Source organism: Colletotrichum graminicola (genome assembly GCF_000149035.1).
Source record: "Colletotrichum graminicola M1.001 genomic scaffold supercont1.3, whole genome shotgun sequence".
Classification (NCBI taxonomy): domain Eukaryota; kingdom Fungi; phylum Ascomycota; class Sordariomycetes; order Glomerellales; family Glomerellaceae; genus Colletotrichum; species Colletotrichum graminicola.
The window spans coordinates 1,037,656-1,054,370 of record NW_007361007.1 but is presented as its reverse complement, the minus strand read 5'-3'; the positions used below and the strand labels follow the sequence as shown (position 1 = coordinate 1,054,370).

The window sequence follows — 16,715 nt, the reverse complement described above, 5'->3', positions numbered from 1 at the left end:
AAAATCCCCCAGGGAGAGTAGTAGTACCACGAGGGTAAAGACAGCATCGGCAATTCACCATCTGGACCCAAAACGTGCGGAAATGCCGTCATGTCCGCCATAAATTGAGTTCAATGCCCAACCTTCTTGTCGGTCCTTCGGCTGGTATCAGTCCTCACATGACGCAACCATGGTGGGAGGTGAAGGTTCAAGGACTCCCTGTACGGCGACCCCTCCCAAGAGAGATCTCTTACGGAGTCAAAATAGGAGTCACCGATCACGAATCGAGTTGTCTGCATCCGGGGGAGGGGAGGAGAGGGGAAGAAAACACATGGCCCAGGCTGTCTGAACTCTGTAAGGGTTGTGCGGTCAGCCCCATTGGCCAGTCACCGGAAAAATGCTTCATGTCGTTTTCATTACGGGGCCAGAAGGGAAATATGTTTTTTATTCTTTCATGGGGCTGCCATGCCAATAGCGCCGGGAACGAGGGAGGGGGGGGGGGGGGGCCAGACAGAGTATATAGTCGTAGCGATTTACAAAAAAAGGCTCAATTCCAAAACGATACATGATTCACTTCAAGCCGCCTGCGAGGACAAGCTCCTGGCCAGTGAGGTAGCCCGTCTTGACGAACCTGGATATCGCCCCGTCATCGTCAACACCTCACGATCTCTCACGGTCCGCATGCCGCGCCCGAGGGGAAGGGTGGGGGGGGACTCACATTGTTACAACGTTGGACACCTCTTCGGGGGCCCCCAGTCGGTGGACCGGGACGCTTGCGGCGATGGCCAGACCGGGGTCCGTGGTCCGGAGGGCCTCGAGGTCGTCTCTGCTGTCCCATGTGCTGTATGTTTGGGGAACATGAAATTAGTCAAGGGGGAATTCGGGCTGTCCGAGGAGAGGAGATCCTACGTTGACTTTGGAGTCGCAATCATGCCGGTCGCCCCGATCATGGCAGGCAGAACCTGCGTTGTAAACTGGTCAGTCCAGACCAGTCCATTACACTGTAGCAGGCCGCTTCTCTCCGGCTATGTGCTGCGTGTGCATGTATGTGTATGTGTGTGTGTGTGTGTGTGTGTGTGTGTGTGTGTTTGGGTGTGGGCCGGGACTTACAATGTTGACGGTGACACCCTCCGGAGCCAAGAGCGTAGCCAGGTTGAGACCCATAGAACTACGTTTAGCGTTAGCTAAGGACTAGGATTCTCGGTTCTCTCTCTCTCTCTCTCTCTCTCTCCCTCTCTCTCATTGAAAGCCGAGCCGAGAGAATGCAAGCCAAGACGCGGGTTGGCTGGACTCACCAGAGTGCGCCCTTGGTAGCAGCGTAATGGCACCCATTGATTCCACCGCCGCGGCTGGCGATGCTCCCAACCAACACGACGCGCCCCCACCCCTGCGCTCGCATGCCGGGGAGACAGCCCTTGGTGACGACGAACTGGCTGCGCGAGTTGACCTCCATCATCTCGTCCCAGTCCTCCTCGCCAATGTCCGCCGGGTCGCGGATGCGACGCCCGAGGCCCGCGTTGGCCACGAGGATCGAGATGGCCTTGTGCTTCCGCGAGATCTCGCCGTTTGCCAAGATGCCGGGGACCAGGCTGCGGGTAGACTCCCTGGACGCTAGGTCGGCCTGGAAGGGGAGGAAGAGCTGCGAGGGGTACTGGGACCGCAGCTTCTCGGCCAGGGCCTCGGCTTTGCCCTAAAGTTCGCCGGCCATCGAGCGTTAGTTTCCGCGAACTCGGACATCACTCCCCCCACACTCCCCCCAACTGTTTGCGGACAAGGCCAGGCGGGAACGTCGTACCTGGTTTGATGAATAGTGCAAGGCGACATCACAGCCTTCTGCGGCGAGAGCGTGTGCAACTGATGAACCGATGCCACCACTGGGGGGATGAAAGCGTCTCTCGATCAGCCGGAATTCAACCGGAGGGGGGGGGGGGGGGGGTCACTCTGGATCCTCGGTTGACTCAATCCACCCTCAGTGAGATGAGGTGCGGCTGGGGTAGGTAAGCCAGCTTAAATAATATAGATTCAAACCAGGCTAAGATTATTATCGCGAGGGGAGGTGTGTCCATAGTTTATCCCGCGTCACTTAATAGCCGCACACGGTCGCGTGCCGCCCATCGAGCGTTAGTTTCCGCGAATTCGGACATCACTCCCCCCACACTCCCCCCAACTGTTTGCGGACAAGCCCAGGCGGGAACTTCGTCCCTGGTTTGATGAATAGTGCAAGGCGACATCACACCTTTTTGCGGGGAGAGCGTGTGCAACTGATGAACCGATGCCCCCCCGGGGGGGAGGAAAGCTTTTTTCGTTCACCCGGAATTCACCCGGAGGGGGGGGGGGGGGGGGGCTTCTCTCTCCAGCGCACACAGCAACTTACCTTGCTCCCGTCACCAGAGCCAGGCGGCCCTGGGGGTTGTTGTCTGTGTTTCTAATGCTGTGCTGGACCATCTTGAAAGCTATGTGTGCTACTCATTCGCTCCTAGTCTGGGTTGGGGACACGGTTCTGCCGGTTAAAAGGAAGTTGAGTTGGGTTTTGGACTGGGGTATCTGGCCAAACCCTGCAAACTCGCCTATCCTCCTTTTTCTTGTTTTCTTGTCTTCTTCTCTCTCTCTTTTCTCGATGAATGTGCCCCGCCAACTCGATTGGAAGGCTGAAAACAGGAAAGGCTTGGTGTGATGGAGAGCAGCCCAGTTTGAATAGCCGAAAGTTCGATTGCCGCTGCGGCTATTGGTCGTCAAGATGGATCTCAAGTGAGCATCTCCAATCGATATCTCATATGAGGGCCGAGGGCAATGCGCCTCTCTTGTATTCCAGGCATCTATGGCCGGCTATTGATCACCTCCTCCTCCCCCCCCCCGCCCCGGAGTCCATAACCGAGCGTTCTAATCCCCTCTACGAGGGCAGAGCTGGCGACGCATTTTGTTAAGAGGCGCATGACACCATGAACTTTTGGTTTAATCACGAGATCAATGGCTGGACCGGCATTGCAATCTCGTTCACGGAGGGCCCTTGCCAGGGAGGGAGGGGTTTGTGTGGTGTCGGCTATTGATCCAACATTTGCCGCGAGTCAACAATGCGACACCGCCGTCTGATGAGTCGGCAATCCATCCGTAGGCTGGAATTTTTTCAATTGCCGCGTGGGCTGTCCGAACTCACCTTGCCATGCAGTATACTCGGTGAAATCTCCCCAGACCCCGCAGGGGTGGCCTGACCCCGCGTGGGGATGTCTGGGGGAAATGATACTGTCAATGTCGATCATGGTGGATATCACGAACCACAAGATCGTGGTGGAAAAGCCGTTATATACGGCCCGCCTACGCGTTCGGATGAGGGGTTTTCAGTGAACGCCCGTCACTTTGCCCAAATCTGTGAACCAGCATACTCTATCGTGTGTGCTTCTCTGTGGCTTGAGTTGCGCAACTAGGGAACCTGTGGAGAGAGAGAGAGAGAGAGAGAGAGAGACAAGAAAGAGGGAAGAGAGAGAAGCAGACGACACGCATACAATGGGCGAACTTCGCGGCCAGCGGCTCGTCATAGCCGTCAGCATCTTGACATCGTTAGGTTTCATGCTTATCGGCTACGACAATGGCCTCATGGGAGGACTAGGTACGTGGTGGCCGATATCGACGGGCCCGGGTTTGCTGTCATGATGCTGACTCTCCGCCTCAGTCAACTCACCGGCGTTCAACTCGACATTTGATTCGCCAGATCCGACGATGACGGGCCTTATTGTTGCCATTTACGAAAGTGAGTTTGCACAGATAACAGTCTAATCCGACCTTCATAGTCATAGTCCTCCGTGACGCTGACCTTGGAACGTTCCAGTTGGTTGCTTCATCGGCTGCATCGCAACGGCGGGCTTCGGTGAGAACCTGGGCCGCCGGAAGACCATCGCGATTGGATGCGTCATCATGGTGGCCGGGGCTATCGTACAAGCCGCCTCGTACGGACGGGCGCAGCTTATCGTTGGACGCACCGTCTCGGGCGTCGGCATGGGCATCGTTAACTCGACTGTCCCGGTGCTACAGGCCGAGTTCAGTCCCAAGGCCAGCCGCGGAATCTGTAAGTTGCCGAACCCTCGGGACATGGAGGAGACAAAGTACCCCCATCTCATCGATTCACAAACATGCTTTTGGCTTTTCCGACCGGGGCAGGACTAACAAACATGGCCAGACGTCTGCGCGCAACTTTCCACCTTGAACTTTGGCATCTTTTTGATTTACTGGATCGACTACGCCTTCTCGTCACACATCGGGAGCTACGCGTGGAGAGTGCCCGTGATCATGCAGTGCATATGCCTCGTCCCCATGTTCATTCTCCTGCAGATGATCCCCGAGACCCCCAGATGGCTGGCTGCCCACGACAGGTCGGATGAGTGCCTTGACGTGCTGCGGCGCCTGAAGGGCGACGAGGAGGACGACGAGTCCATCCAGATCCTCCACAGCAGCATCATGCAGACGGTCTCTTACGAATCGGCCGTGAGCGCGCACTCGTGGAAGGATATCTTTGTTCAGGACCAGATCAAGAGCCAGAAGCGCTTTCTCATCGCCTGCGCCATTCAGGGGTTCCAACAGCTGGGCGGAATAAACGCCATCATCTGTAAGCACGACACGACCCCCGGGAAAACTTCCCTCCCTGTTGGAGGGCCACCCACGAGAACAACGCTGACATTGCGAGGGAACAGACTACAGCAGCACGCTTTTCGAAAAGAGTATCGGGTTCGACAGCCACATGTCGAGTCTCATGTCTGGCTTCCTGCAGACGTGGTTCTTCCTCGCTTCATTCATCCCATGGTTCCTGATTGACCGTGTAGGAAGAAGGCCTCTGGTACGTTGTAGGCCCTGAGCGGATTGTCCAGCTCCGTGTTTCATGCAGAAACAGCTAACAAGTCCCCCTTTTCTAGCTCTTGTCTATGATCAGCCTGATGGCGGTCGTCATGGCAGTCCAAGCAGCTCTCATCTACCAGGTTCAGAATGCCACCGCAGTCGCCAAAGCCGCCGGAATCGGCGCTGCGGCCATGCTGTTCGTTTTCCAAGGCGCCTTCACCATCGGCTTCCAGGCGACCGTCTGGGTCTATCCGTAAGTCCCGACCGACCGCTTGCTGATGCATGTAATATGTATATCGCGTTGTTGACACCTCGCCAAAGGTCCGAAATCCTGCCTCTTCATATCCGACAAGTGGGCTCTTCCATTTCCAGCGCCACCAACTGGATCTTCAACTATGTAAGTAGACCAGGTTTTTCCCGCAAAGGTCCCTTCATCGGCTAACCAAGCGGCAGATGATTGTGCAAATCACGCCCATCTCGATCGCTAGCATCGGGTGGAAGACATACATCATCTTTGCGGTTCTAAACGCGGCCTGGGTTCCCATCATCTACCTGTTCTTCCCCGAAACCAAGGGCCTGGAGCTGGAGGATGTAGACCGTCTCTTCTCTGGGGAAGACATCCTCGACCAGCGGTTCGGGAGCGAGGACAAGGTCGAGGTGTGGGACATTGAAGAGGTCAGAAGATGACAGGCGGCGGCGTGGGTCATGACTTGCGGCTTGCGAGAGCATAGTTGATGTGTGCAAGCGTGTTGGATGGCAAAAAGAAAATGCCATGTTTCTGGAAAGACTATAAAAGCCGGCCTCGACTGAAGCTGAAATTGGTTAGATTGAAAGATTGAATGACGGGAATATCGCCCTTCTTCTCAACCCGCCCATCTTTGTATCTTCACAGCAAAGTGTGACTCTACTGGCGGCCAACAACGAGGAAGATGATGAGGAAGACGATGTTGCTAGTTTTCCATCATCAGCCACAGACCCAGCGAGACTTGTAGAGCCTCGAAACATGACATGGCTTCACAGATGGACTCTCGCCGCCTTAAAATCCCGATACTACCATACCCCATCCATGCACGTCTCGATATAAACCTGCAGCCGGGCACGTGAAAGATGGCATGACGCCCTCCGAGTCAGTTGCCGACATTCCCACAGACCCTTGAACTCTGATTCCGTGACAGGGAACAGCTGCTTCGTGCCCCGCATCCGTGCGAGCACCAAGACTCAAAACGCTCATTCGCCGTGACCCCTCCATCCTCTCTGGTCTACCTACCTATCTAGCTATAGCTAGTTGCTGCCATCGCGATTAGAAATAGCTACGACGACGTTGAGGGGTTCGAGAACAAGCTTCTCTTGCACCGGAATATTATCAAACGACTTCTGTTGGGGGGGGAGGGGCTATATCAGTCTCACCACCTACTACGCGCCCTCGGCTCTGGCTTGTTCTTTTTATATTTTTATTCCCTTTCTGTGCACGCCATGACCGACAACCCCGCCTTCGTCGTCTACGACGACCGCGTGAAGAAGCTTTACGGCCCCGCGCCGAAGCTCGAGGTGCTGCACGAGAACCAGGACTACCCGTTCGCCCACGAGGCTGGCGTCTTCATCGAGCGCAACAGCACGCTCTTCGTCACGAGCAACCAGTTCACCGACAACAGTGGCGGCCGCAAGATCCAGATCTGCCGCATCGTCCTGCCGGACGACGGGGGCCCCGCGGTGGCGTGCGAGGAGATCCACCCGGCCACCGTGGCCATGGCCAACGGCGGCGTCAACTACCTCGACGGCGTCGTCTTTTGCTCCCAGGGCACCATGGACGCGCCCGGCGGCCTCGTCTTCATGGAGGCCGAGCCGCCGTACGAGACGCGCATGATGGTCAGCTCGTTCCACGGCCGCGCCTTCAACTCGGTCAACGACGTCGTCGCCCACGGCGACGGCTCGCTCTGGTTCACCGACCCCATCTACGGCCACGAGCAGGGCATCCGCCCGCCGCCTCAGCTGCCCAACCAGGTCTACCGCTACGACCCCATCCACGGCTCCATCAGGGCCATGGCGGACGGCTTCGGGAGGCCCAACGGCATCTGTTTCAGCCCGGACGAGAAGATCGTCTACATCACCGACACCGACTGGATTCACGGCGACGGGTCCACCGACCTGACGCGGGCGTCGACCATGTGAGTTGTTCTGGTTTTTCTTTTGTTTTATCCCCTTTTCAGACCCTCTCGCCATCTCTGCTTCTCATCGTCTCGGCTTCCGCACGTGGACAGAACCAAAAGACTGACTCTCTGGGGTGGGAAACAAAAGCTACGCCTTTGACGTGGTGTCGTACTCGGGGGAGCCCTTCCTGACCAACAGGCGGCTCTTCAGCATGGCGGACACGGGCATTCCGGACGGTATCAAGTGCGACGTGCACGGCAACGTGTACAGCGGTTGCGGCGACGGCGTCAACATCTGGTCGCCCGGCGGCGTCCTCCTGGGCAAGATCCTCGTCGAGGGCGGCGCTGCCAACTTCTGCTTCGGGCGCAACGGCGAGATCTTCATCCTGAACGAGCACCGCCTCTGGAGGGCCAAGCTTGCGGACGAGACGAAGGGGGCGTTGCTGTGCATCTGAGGCCATGTCTGGTTTCTTGTTCTCGGCGGCCATTTTCTTTTTTTTCTTTTCCGGCGGAGCTGCTGCTGCCCGGGGGAGGCGTTCCTGTAGTTTTCCCACTAGCCGCCTGGCTGGCCATCATTATATATACTGCTCTTCGCGCGAGGGGGCTATACATTTGACCATCCACAGGATACGAATCAAGCATGTTGCCCTGATAAGTTGCCTCGAATCATGCATGTGTGTGGCTGATACACGCGAACAACACTGCATATCATGTCTGAAATTGATATCTGTAGTATCTCGACACGTATTGCTCTCATCGGCCCTACTTCTGCTCTAGCAGCCAACGGATACCTTCCACAGTATCTTCCACTAACTGCCTGCTCTTCTCGAGCCGCGGGAAGTTTGTCCAGAAGTAATGCGGGAGGCCAGGGTAGATGTCCAGCTTGGTCGCGACGCCCGCCTCCTCTCTCAACATGCGCTCGTAGATGAGGCCCTCGTCCCGTACGGGATCCAGCCCTGCCACCTGGATGTAGGCGGGCGGCAGGCCCTTATGCCCCTGCCCGACCTCCCCGAATCGGAAGGGTACGAAGAGCGGGCTCTGCATGTCCGGCTTCACGATGCTCTGCAAGGCGGCGCCTCCGTCGCTGGCAAGAGCGCCTGAGACGGGGTCCTGCGAGGGGACTACCGAGGGATGGCTGAGGTACTCGGCACGGTACTGTTCCGGAATGGCCTCGGGAGGCAGCATGCACATGATGGCTGGCACGCAGAGGTACTGCCCGGTTAGCGGCGGGGAGAGCTCGCTGTCGCGGGCGAGGTGAGCAAGAACGGCGGTGATGTTGCCGCCTTCTGAGCCGCCGCCGATGATGAAGCCGCGGGAAGGGTTCGCGCCCAGGCTCGAGGCGTTCCCAGCAATCTTGAAAAGGGGTGGCCCCGGGTCAGCCGTGGATCAGTCGCTCCCCCGCGAGGGTTCTCTGTACATGCCCATTGCAGAGCGTCCCAGCAATCGTTTAGGTGTGTCGGGAAGGCGAACTCGGGGCGCAAGGCTGTCTCTTCGTTAGCTTTTGCCTCGGCAGGCAAGAAGGTGGTGGATTGACCGATAGTCGACGTTGACGCAGACCGCGCCCAGGTCACGACTGAAGAGCTGGCAGTTCACCTCCTCATCCGATAGATCGCCCGACCACCAGCCGCCTTCATGGTACATGACAACGAGCGGGCGACCTCCCTCGGGTGGAGGAGCGTCCACGGGGGTGTAGACCCGGATGGTGAGTTCGTGACCATCTCTGGCGGGGATCTTGCGATCCTCCTCGCGGACCTGGTCCGAGATGCGCCCCGGGATGCGCCCCGGGAGGTAGCGCAGGTGGCGAAACTCGCGCAGGCGCGTGGCCCGGTGCTCCCGCTTTGCGATGAGGTCGTTCCGGCCGTAGTACGGGTCGTCCGGTTGGGGGTCTCGCAACGGGTTGGCCGCAAGCTCCTGTCAGGCCCGGTCAGTAATCATCACACCAACCCGCGGCTAGGCGTCCGACGTACGGCCTCAAAAAGGGGATCGGGCACCCCGTAAGCCAGAAGCTCTTCACGAGTTCGCGGCGCCATTCCGGGTAACTGGTCGAGTTTGTTCCAACCGACGCGGAGTGGGTGGGTTTAATATCTTCTGATGTTGAGTTGTCAAGATGGCTAAAGATGAGAGAGAGTGCGGGGTTTGTCTCGCCGATTACTGATTAGGCAGTTGACGGTTTCCAGTCCAATCTGGTTATCGTCGTCGTCGTCATCACAAGGCAGATAGACAGCTCCAGCACGTAAGATAGGCGGCTTAGTACCCTGCCGGGTACTTTTGATGAAGTGTGCGGATGATATCTTACTTGACATTTGGCTGCATATGTATGCTTTGTTGACTATCGTTTATGTAAATCCAGGGGCGGGATCACGCTTGAGCAACCAAATTCCCGAAGGGAGACCTCATTGAAGAAGCCAACAACAGGGCCACTTGGCTGAAGATAGGTATGGTGTTGTAACAACATTCGAGTGAAGACTCCCCCGACGCCGTTCGCAACACTACCACCGTCATCGTCCTCAGTCCGGAGCGGCTTGTTCATCAGAAGTGGAGGTCCCTGGTCTACTTGCTTAGCGATAGCTATGCAATCGACCGTGTCGTTGTTGACGAGGCCCGCCTTATATTCGGTGCCAACGCCACCTTCCGCCCCCTCCTCCTTGAGATGGCGGCTAGAACGGCCATGGTCTGCCGACGGAGGTTGTTTATCACAGCTACGCTTCCGCCCTCCTTCGAAGTCGACTTGCGGAACGTCTATAACCTTGCTGCCAACGCTACAATAATCCGCGCATCCACTGGCCGGCCCGAGATCACCTTGATAGATGAGCCCTTCCCACCCCGTCTGCCATCAGGGCCGCGCTCACGAACCTTGTTATCGCACGCGTTTAAACTAGCTGACCTGACTGAGTGCTTATGTTTCACGAATACCGAACATCAATTGTGAGACGACGAGACATAACATGAATCAAATCATCGTGCAATTGTGTCAATCTTAAACGTCTCTGTTCCTGTAGGCTGTAGCGACATCTTGGGAGTGGCTCTCGTCGATGATACACGCTAGAGATTAATGACTAACTTCCCTGCCGTTGCCCTCACTTCCTGCCGCAGACTCAACTCACTCCTCACTCGGTGAGGTCTGGCGCGACTCGCTCGTTAAGAGGTTGTGCCACCACATCTTTATCGTTCCCAGTGTTTCCCCCAAGCACCGGGTCGATAATGGCTGGCTTTGATCTGCAAACGCGAGGTTTTAGTTTGGATTGCTTCGCTAAGCACAGAGAAAACAAATAAAAAGAGCCAGGCTTACAGCAGTTTGAGCGTGAAACCATAATCCTCTAGTATCGCTTGTTGCTGTAGAACGGGCTTCCGACCCTGAAGAATGGCGTAGTGGTCTAGCGAGAGCCTGCCTGTAGGGAGTATCCTTTTTACGGCATCGCTTTTCGTATGGTTTCCTAAATGATGTTCAGATATATATTTACCTGCCATCATCGAGGCATCAGGTTATGCTCACCTCAATCTCTTTAGTGAGGGCAGCGTTGTGCCAGCAGCGGCCGAGTTGGAAGGTTTGGTCGGGCAAAGTCGGGGAGGCTCTTCAGATATCGTAGCCGTAGCGTGTGATGCATCATATTCGGCCTTGCCATCTAAGTATACGCCGGATGGCAAGGATAAGAGAGAAATGTCTTCTGAGTGGGTTTCTAGGTGATACAGCATGGACTGAATAGCCGTTCGTGCATCTTTCACGGTAGATGCCAATGTACCAACATGAATCACAATCTTGTATGTAAAAATCAAGTTCAGAAGCAGCCTCAGATATGTCAGCCTCTCCGCATATCGTTGGTACCAAGTAGTGGCGTACGATCTGTCAGTGTTTGACTGATGCTTACCAGCAGCTTCAATAAGGACTTCCGGAGAAACCGTGATGTTCTGAGAACATCGTCCAAATTCCCACGAACGATCCCGTAGCTATCTGCCCACAGGATCAAGGAGCCGCCGCTTCTTTCTAAGCTTCGAAAGACGGCCTTGGACAGGTTGTTTTCTCTATCCCGCAATTCCTTTAGAATTGACTTGAATATATCGATGCATTCTTCGCAAAGCCGGCTGACGAGGCTGTGAACTTCTATTGGTTGTCCCTCCATATAGTTCCATTCTTGAATGCCGGCAGGATCGTATGGTTTTAAGGAACACAGTGCTTTTAAGCCTAGGGTACATTGCCCATTGCATGCCTGTAAACACCAGAGGTCCGGACTCGGAACAAGTCTTTTCAGCGCTTTGAAAAGCCTTTGCCTCTGTCTATTGAATTGCAGTAATGCAATCGGATTGCGGCCCCCTAGTCGATGTAGCCGGGTATTGTGTGCAGAAGCAACAAGTCTTACGCATCACGTCCAGGATATCCAACCCTTGGATGCCTTCTTCGCCGTTTCCTCTTTCCGCCTTCTCAGTTCGCTAGAACACAACTTTTCAAGAAATGTGTTGTCATTTTCCCTCCTTTCTAAATATTCTACACAAGTGATAGCTGAAGTATCGACTCAGCTTGTCCTTGCCGACGACGTTGCCAAGGTCGGCGAATTGTGAGAAAATGCTTTGCAAATAAGAATGTAAGTCCTTCGTTGAACTGCAAGGAGCACATGCCCCATACCCACTGGCAAACTCGTGATCCCATCCGCTCCCCCATGAGTAAGCCAGCGAGAGGAGGCTCATTTTAAGGATCAAGATCCCTACAGACTTATCAGGTAAAACGGTGTCCGGCTGCGTCGTTGCCTGAACGAGGGTCTTAAGCGAACCATATACGACTTATCAGTCATGGGTACCAACATGACCCCGCCAGGACCTCAGCGGCTAACGCAGGACATAAGCTAAGTAACCCACATCTTGCATCCTTAGCCTTTAGGACGCGGCCATTGACGATATCAACTAAACTTATCTGTGCTGACGCTTGGCCTTGCTTATGAATGGAGATTTGTGGTTGACAATCTAACCCATTCATACGGAGTGGGTATTTCGTTTATTCTAGATGGTTAGAGTAAGTGACTTTCTGTAAGCGCTAAAATCTTTTTATCAATAAGGATTATAAGCAGTGGCTTAGCAATCATAGCTCATGGTCGGTGGATTATTGGCTCCTTTGGCCTTCCCAGTTTAGAGAGTCAACTCCGTAACCCAGTGTAACAGGTGTCTATTAAGCATGTGTCAACGATGCCTGCCTAGGAGTAGTGATTAGCAATCGAGTGAGAATGAAAATCATTTCAAGAAAAGCTTGGACATATAAACGCATTATGAGATAACTCCCCCACCCCACATCCGAGACACCCCCACTTCCAAGACATCTGAAAATCCCGCATTTCTCCTCCTTCATTAACATCACCACCTTTTTCAAACTATCATAACATTTCACATATATAACCAAACAACGCTATTTTTTTAAGATACCTTCTTTAACCTATCATAAAGTAATATACTAAAGATAAGCTTTATTAGGCCCTTCTAGATATACAAAATAGGTATAGCATCTAGGCTGCTGCTTCTAAATAGGGCATACTATACTAGTCACTTTATTATTAATACTATAGGCAGTAAAGTAGGGATACTACCTTTACCTATATATAACACTTATCCTAGGCCTAAGAGGATAATCTAGCTGCCTATATATCCCTCTAAGCTTCCCTTAGCAGGTAGATTACCTATTAATAAGTAAAGGGCCTAGTAGAGCGTATAATAGGTAATAGGCATCCTCTTATAGGGAGGAAATAGATAGCCTAATTTATATAGCAAAATCTATCTATTAGAACCCTCTAATCTAAAGTAATTAATACCTAGTAATAGGCAGCCTATTCCCCTAAGGTTATTTAGGATTTCTTTTATTACCTTAGTAGTATCCCTACTATCTAAGGTATCTATTTATCTAATAGATAGAATATAAATAAGACTAGTATTATAAAAAGTAAGAAAGTTAATAGACTAGTGTTAGGCTTTATAATATTATAATATACTTAGAAAAAGTAGTAAGGATCCTAGGTATAGGTACTTATTATTAAGTATCTATTTATTACTAAGAGCTTCTTACCCCCCTTACTTATATATAAAGGTAAGTTACTTTAGGCCTAGTAGTTTATATATAACTTATTTAACTAATTAAGATATAAAGCTTAGTAATTTATAGTAGTAAATAATAGCTAGATAACTAATAATATACCCTTAAATAGCTAAAGAAGGTCTTTATTCTATATACTAGGCCTACCTAGCTAGAAGAGGCTAGACTACTAGTTCTTAATAAGTATTATAGCTATATAACTATTAACTTTATATAAAAATACTAATAGTATTATATTTATTTATTATTTCTACTGCTATATACCTCTACTATCCTCTAGCCTCTAGATATAGCTATCTTTAGCTTATTAAAGTAGGCTTATTACTAAAGGGTTAGATATCTAGATAACTAGGTAATAGATTTAACTATTACTAGTAAAAAAGTATTTCTAAAGTGTTATTTTAAGGCCTATAAGGTATCTATTATAAATATTAATATTAAGAGTAGCTAGAGGGCTACTAGGTTATAGCTAGTATCTAGAAGGCACCCTCTATCTAACCTACTAGTCACTAAGGCCTAGTAGGCCAGCCAGGCTAGCTAGGCCAGCCAGCAGTCTAGTAGCTAACAGTAGGATAAAGCTAAATCTATTATCCTATAGTTAACCCCCTATTAATCTACTAATCTATAGTATTAATTACACTAGTTAACCTAGCTAGGTAAGGATAAGTTAGATACCTATACTATCTGTTACCTATCTAGAAAGGTGTAAAAAGGATATAATAAGCAGGTATCTAGAGCAGCCCTTCTAGAAAGGTAAGTTAACTTATTATAAGCCTAGTTAGATAATATACAGTCACATAAGAGGAAAAAGGTCTGCCTATTACCTAACAGCACCTTTACCACTATAAAGGATATTATCTAGGCGCAAAGTCTAGATGCTAGTAATATAGATAGTCTGGATAAATCTAGGGCATCTGAATTGCCTAGCGAGGCTGAAAGTTGTATATGGGTGGGCGGTAGAGATGGTGAAATAAGTGGTGATAGTGGTGGTGATGATGGTGATGATAATGTCTCGGATGTGGGGGTGTCTCGTAAGTAGGGTGGGGGAGTTACTAGCTAGGAGAATCATTTTATTCACACGGCATCACTGAGCTTCTTTACTTGACTGAAAATTCCACAAGGCTCTTAGATACACGATGCTTTGTTTAACACTCTTTGCGGTAGCGCTACCTGGCATGGTGGAAGCCGACAACACGCCTATTCCATACCAAATCTCCGTCGACTCAAAGCTGATTGAGCAGGCCGCTACAAAGGCTGAGTTTTATAGGCCGCCTCTAGGCTTGGAAGATGGCACCAGCGATACCTGGAGAGAAGGTCCACCAGCTGACAACATGACGGCCCTTGCACACTATTTGGCGAATGAATACGACTGGCTCAAAGTCTAGAAAGAACTTAACGACAACGGTCACCACTACATCGTGAACGTCTCAGCGGGACATGGGTACAACTAATCATTGCCTCTACACTTCGTTCACGAGCAGTCTGAGAGACCTGATGCGATCCCCCTCTTGATGCTCCATGGGTGGCCATCTACACACACCGATTGGAATGAGATCCTGAAGCCCCTCACGTCGCCCGAGGACGCAGACACGCCCGCTTTTCATGTTGTGGCTCCCGACATGCCCGGTTTCGGCTTTAGCCCTGCGCCAACACACGGAGGATTTGGTCCCCGTCAAGCCGGTGCCGCCTTTGCCAATCTGATGAAGACTTTGGGATACGACAAGTACGGAGTCATCTCCACCGATGCCGGCTGGTGGGTTGCCATGTTTATGGCATACGACGAAAAGGAAAACCTCGTCGGCCACTTTACCGACTTCTATTTCGCTCAGCCCACTGCGGCCGACACTGAGCGCTTCAGTAACAACCAAACTGATCAAACCGAGTCAGAGTACATTGCCGGGGTTCTGGCGTTCAGTAGTGGATTCAACGCGTACATGACGATCCAAAGCCAGGGCCCTCTGAAACTTAGCCAAGCTCTCAATGACAGCCCCGTCGGATATGCGGGGTGGATCTGGCATCTGATTCACGTCTTGAGCGACGGGTATCCTTTCACCCTGAAGCAAGTTGTGACGAGAACGCTTTTGGAATGGATACCTGGTGCCTATGGGAATGTCAGGACTTACTTGGAATGGCTCAAGGTATGTGACGGATAAAACTCCAAGAAGTAAAACAATTAACTAACGATACGATTCCGTACACAAGCCTGAGAGTATGAACTTTCCCCAGTCAGATGTGCCGACAGGCGTGGCTCAGTGGGGTAACGTGAATGGCCCGTTTGCGGAACTTGCCAAAGTTCCCTTGGCGGTGAGTTTGTATCCGGCTCCTGTTTGTAGCATCTCTGAACTTCTTGCTGACAACGGAAACACTGGGATAGCCCACAAGTTGGATAGAAAGACTCGGTAACTTGACTTTCATTGTTACCCGCGGCTTTGGCGGCCACTTCCCTGCTGATCACTACCCGGAGCTCTATGTAAGGATGTGCAACAGTTCTTGGGCCAGTTAAGCGCATGGATTCCTCCAACACAAGCATACTTTGGACTTATGGAACATAGACTATCTGTAGCATAATTTATAAACTTCTAGTGTAAGCAGGCCATAACGGGATATAGAGTTGTGTGGAACCTATAATAAAAGTAAAACTTATATCTTAGTATCTCTCTATAGTTGTGGGTAATAAATAGTATTGATAGTCTATAGATTACTCTTCAAAGACTAAAAGCGAAGACGTTGGTGGTTTATTTAATCTGTGCTTTTTATTTCCTGTCAAGCAATAGCACATGACCATTTGGAGAAAGTAGTAAATTAAGGGTGAATGGGGTACTGTATATGACTTCTGATCGACCTGAAGGTATGTCCCACTGAATCTGGTTTCCCTGCCACATCAACCGCCCCTATTCTGTGGCGAGACAAACAGAGCTCTCTATACGGAGTTTACCGTACAAATACTGCCCGAGATTTCCATTATCAAGGAAACTAGTGGGACGAGCAATGATGTCACCTTCAACCTGATAATGGAGACGCCCTATTGATACAAAGTCTTTGACGATTACACGAATATCATCAACATCGCCGAGGATATGAACATCAACCTTGACGCAATGGCAGCATTCCGTACATCATTACAATTTAATCCGAAATTCCCGAAACTTGATGGAGAGACACTCAATGTTCTTTGCCAGCCATCTCTAGTTGACCTAGCCCTCTGTCCAGAAGACTTGCTTAGCCTTATGGCAGCATACAAGGACGGCATCGATAGGTATCATTTACTGCGGCGACCTCTACTTCTGAAGCGCGAGATTGGGTGTATGACCACGAAATATGTATGATGACCCCTTGCGAGAAGATACCTTTCGTGGCCTCTGACATTTCTTGCAGATCGTAGCACAGGTTTTGCACAATGCTGAAAGGCACAGCCACTTCCCCAGGGTGATCATTTAAGGTGCAATTTCGAGGACATATCAGCCCGAGGCATCATGAACAACGACCTGTCTTACATCCTGTCATCTAACGAAGCATGCCTCCACCTGATGTGTTATCATAATGTTGCCATCCCCTCGATACACAAGGCTCTCGCGCGCCTCATTCCTACCATCCTACCCAGTGTCGCAAGTAGATATCTAGGATTGAGGTGACTGGGATTCTGGTGTGGTCCTGGCCAACGATTTCCAGCTAGTTTTCTTCCCATACACTGTGCTGAT

General features: G+C 51.6%; 6 protein-coding genes across 6 annotated transcripts; 3 read left to right on the top strand and 3 right to left on the bottom strand.

Moving 5' to 3' along the window:
* Positions 1–549: 549 nt before the first annotated feature.
* GLRG_01213 (short chain dehydrogenase) lies at positions 550–2,424 on the bottom strand (the record flags this gene model as incomplete). The annotated part of the gene is made up of 7 exons (XM_008091898.1): positions 550–610; positions 698–820; positions 889–941; positions 1,090–1,147; positions 1,275–1,669; positions 1,775–1,853; positions 2,354–2,424. The coding sequence occupies 7 exons, from the start codon at positions 2,422–2,424 to the stop codon at positions 550–552; spliced, it is 840 nt and encodes a 279-aa protein (XP_008090089.1).
* Positions 2,425–2,973: 549 nt separating this feature from the next.
* On the bottom strand, positions 2,974–3,236 carry GLRG_01212 (uncharacterized protein; the record flags this gene model as incomplete). Its single annotated transcript, XM_008091897.1, has 2 exons — positions 2,974–3,092; positions 3,134–3,236. 2 exons carry the CDS (start codon positions 3,234–3,236, stop codon positions 2,974–2,976), a joined length of 222 nt encoding a protein of 73 aa, XP_008090088.1.
* Positions 3,237–3,480: 244 nt separating this feature from the next.
* On the top strand, positions 3,481–5,490 carry GLRG_01211 (uncharacterized protein; the record flags this gene model as incomplete). The annotated part of the gene is made up of 8 exons (XM_008091896.1): positions 3,481–3,583; positions 3,647–3,724; positions 3,803–4,039; positions 4,151–4,576; positions 4,662–4,804; positions 4,881–5,056; positions 5,125–5,200; positions 5,257–5,490. 8 exons carry the CDS (start codon positions 3,481–3,483, stop codon positions 5,488–5,490), a joined length of 1,473 nt encoding a protein of 490 aa, XP_008090087.1.
* Positions 5,491–6,276: 786 nt separating this feature from the next.
* GLRG_01210 (SMP-30/Gluconolaconase/LRE-like region) lies at positions 6,277–7,405 on the top strand (the record flags this gene model as incomplete). Its single annotated transcript, XM_008091895.1, has 2 exons — positions 6,277–6,968; positions 7,099–7,405. The coding sequence occupies 2 exons, from the start codon at positions 6,277–6,279 to the stop codon at positions 7,403–7,405; spliced, it is 999 nt and encodes a 332-aa protein (XP_008090086.1).
* A 307-nt stretch (positions 7,406–7,712) lies between these two features.
* Positions 7,713–8,980, bottom strand: GLRG_01209 (uncharacterized protein; the record flags this gene model as incomplete). The annotated part of the gene is made up of 3 exons (XM_008091894.1): positions 7,713–8,303; positions 8,508–8,861; positions 8,918–8,980. The coding sequence occupies 3 exons, from the start codon at positions 8,978–8,980 to the stop codon at positions 7,713–7,715; spliced, it is 1,008 nt and encodes a 335-aa protein (XP_008090085.1).
* Positions 8,981–14,153: 5,173 nt separating this feature from the next.
* Positions 14,154–15,520, top strand: GLRG_01208 (epoxide hydrolase; the record flags this gene model as incomplete). The annotated part of the gene is made up of 4 exons (XM_008091893.1): positions 14,154–14,396; positions 14,499–15,155; positions 15,220–15,321; positions 15,392–15,520. The coding sequence occupies 4 exons, from the start codon at positions 14,154–14,156 to the stop codon at positions 15,518–15,520; spliced, it is 1,131 nt and encodes a 376-aa protein (XP_008090084.1).
* Between the last annotated feature and the right edge of the window lie 1,195 nt (positions 15,521–16,715).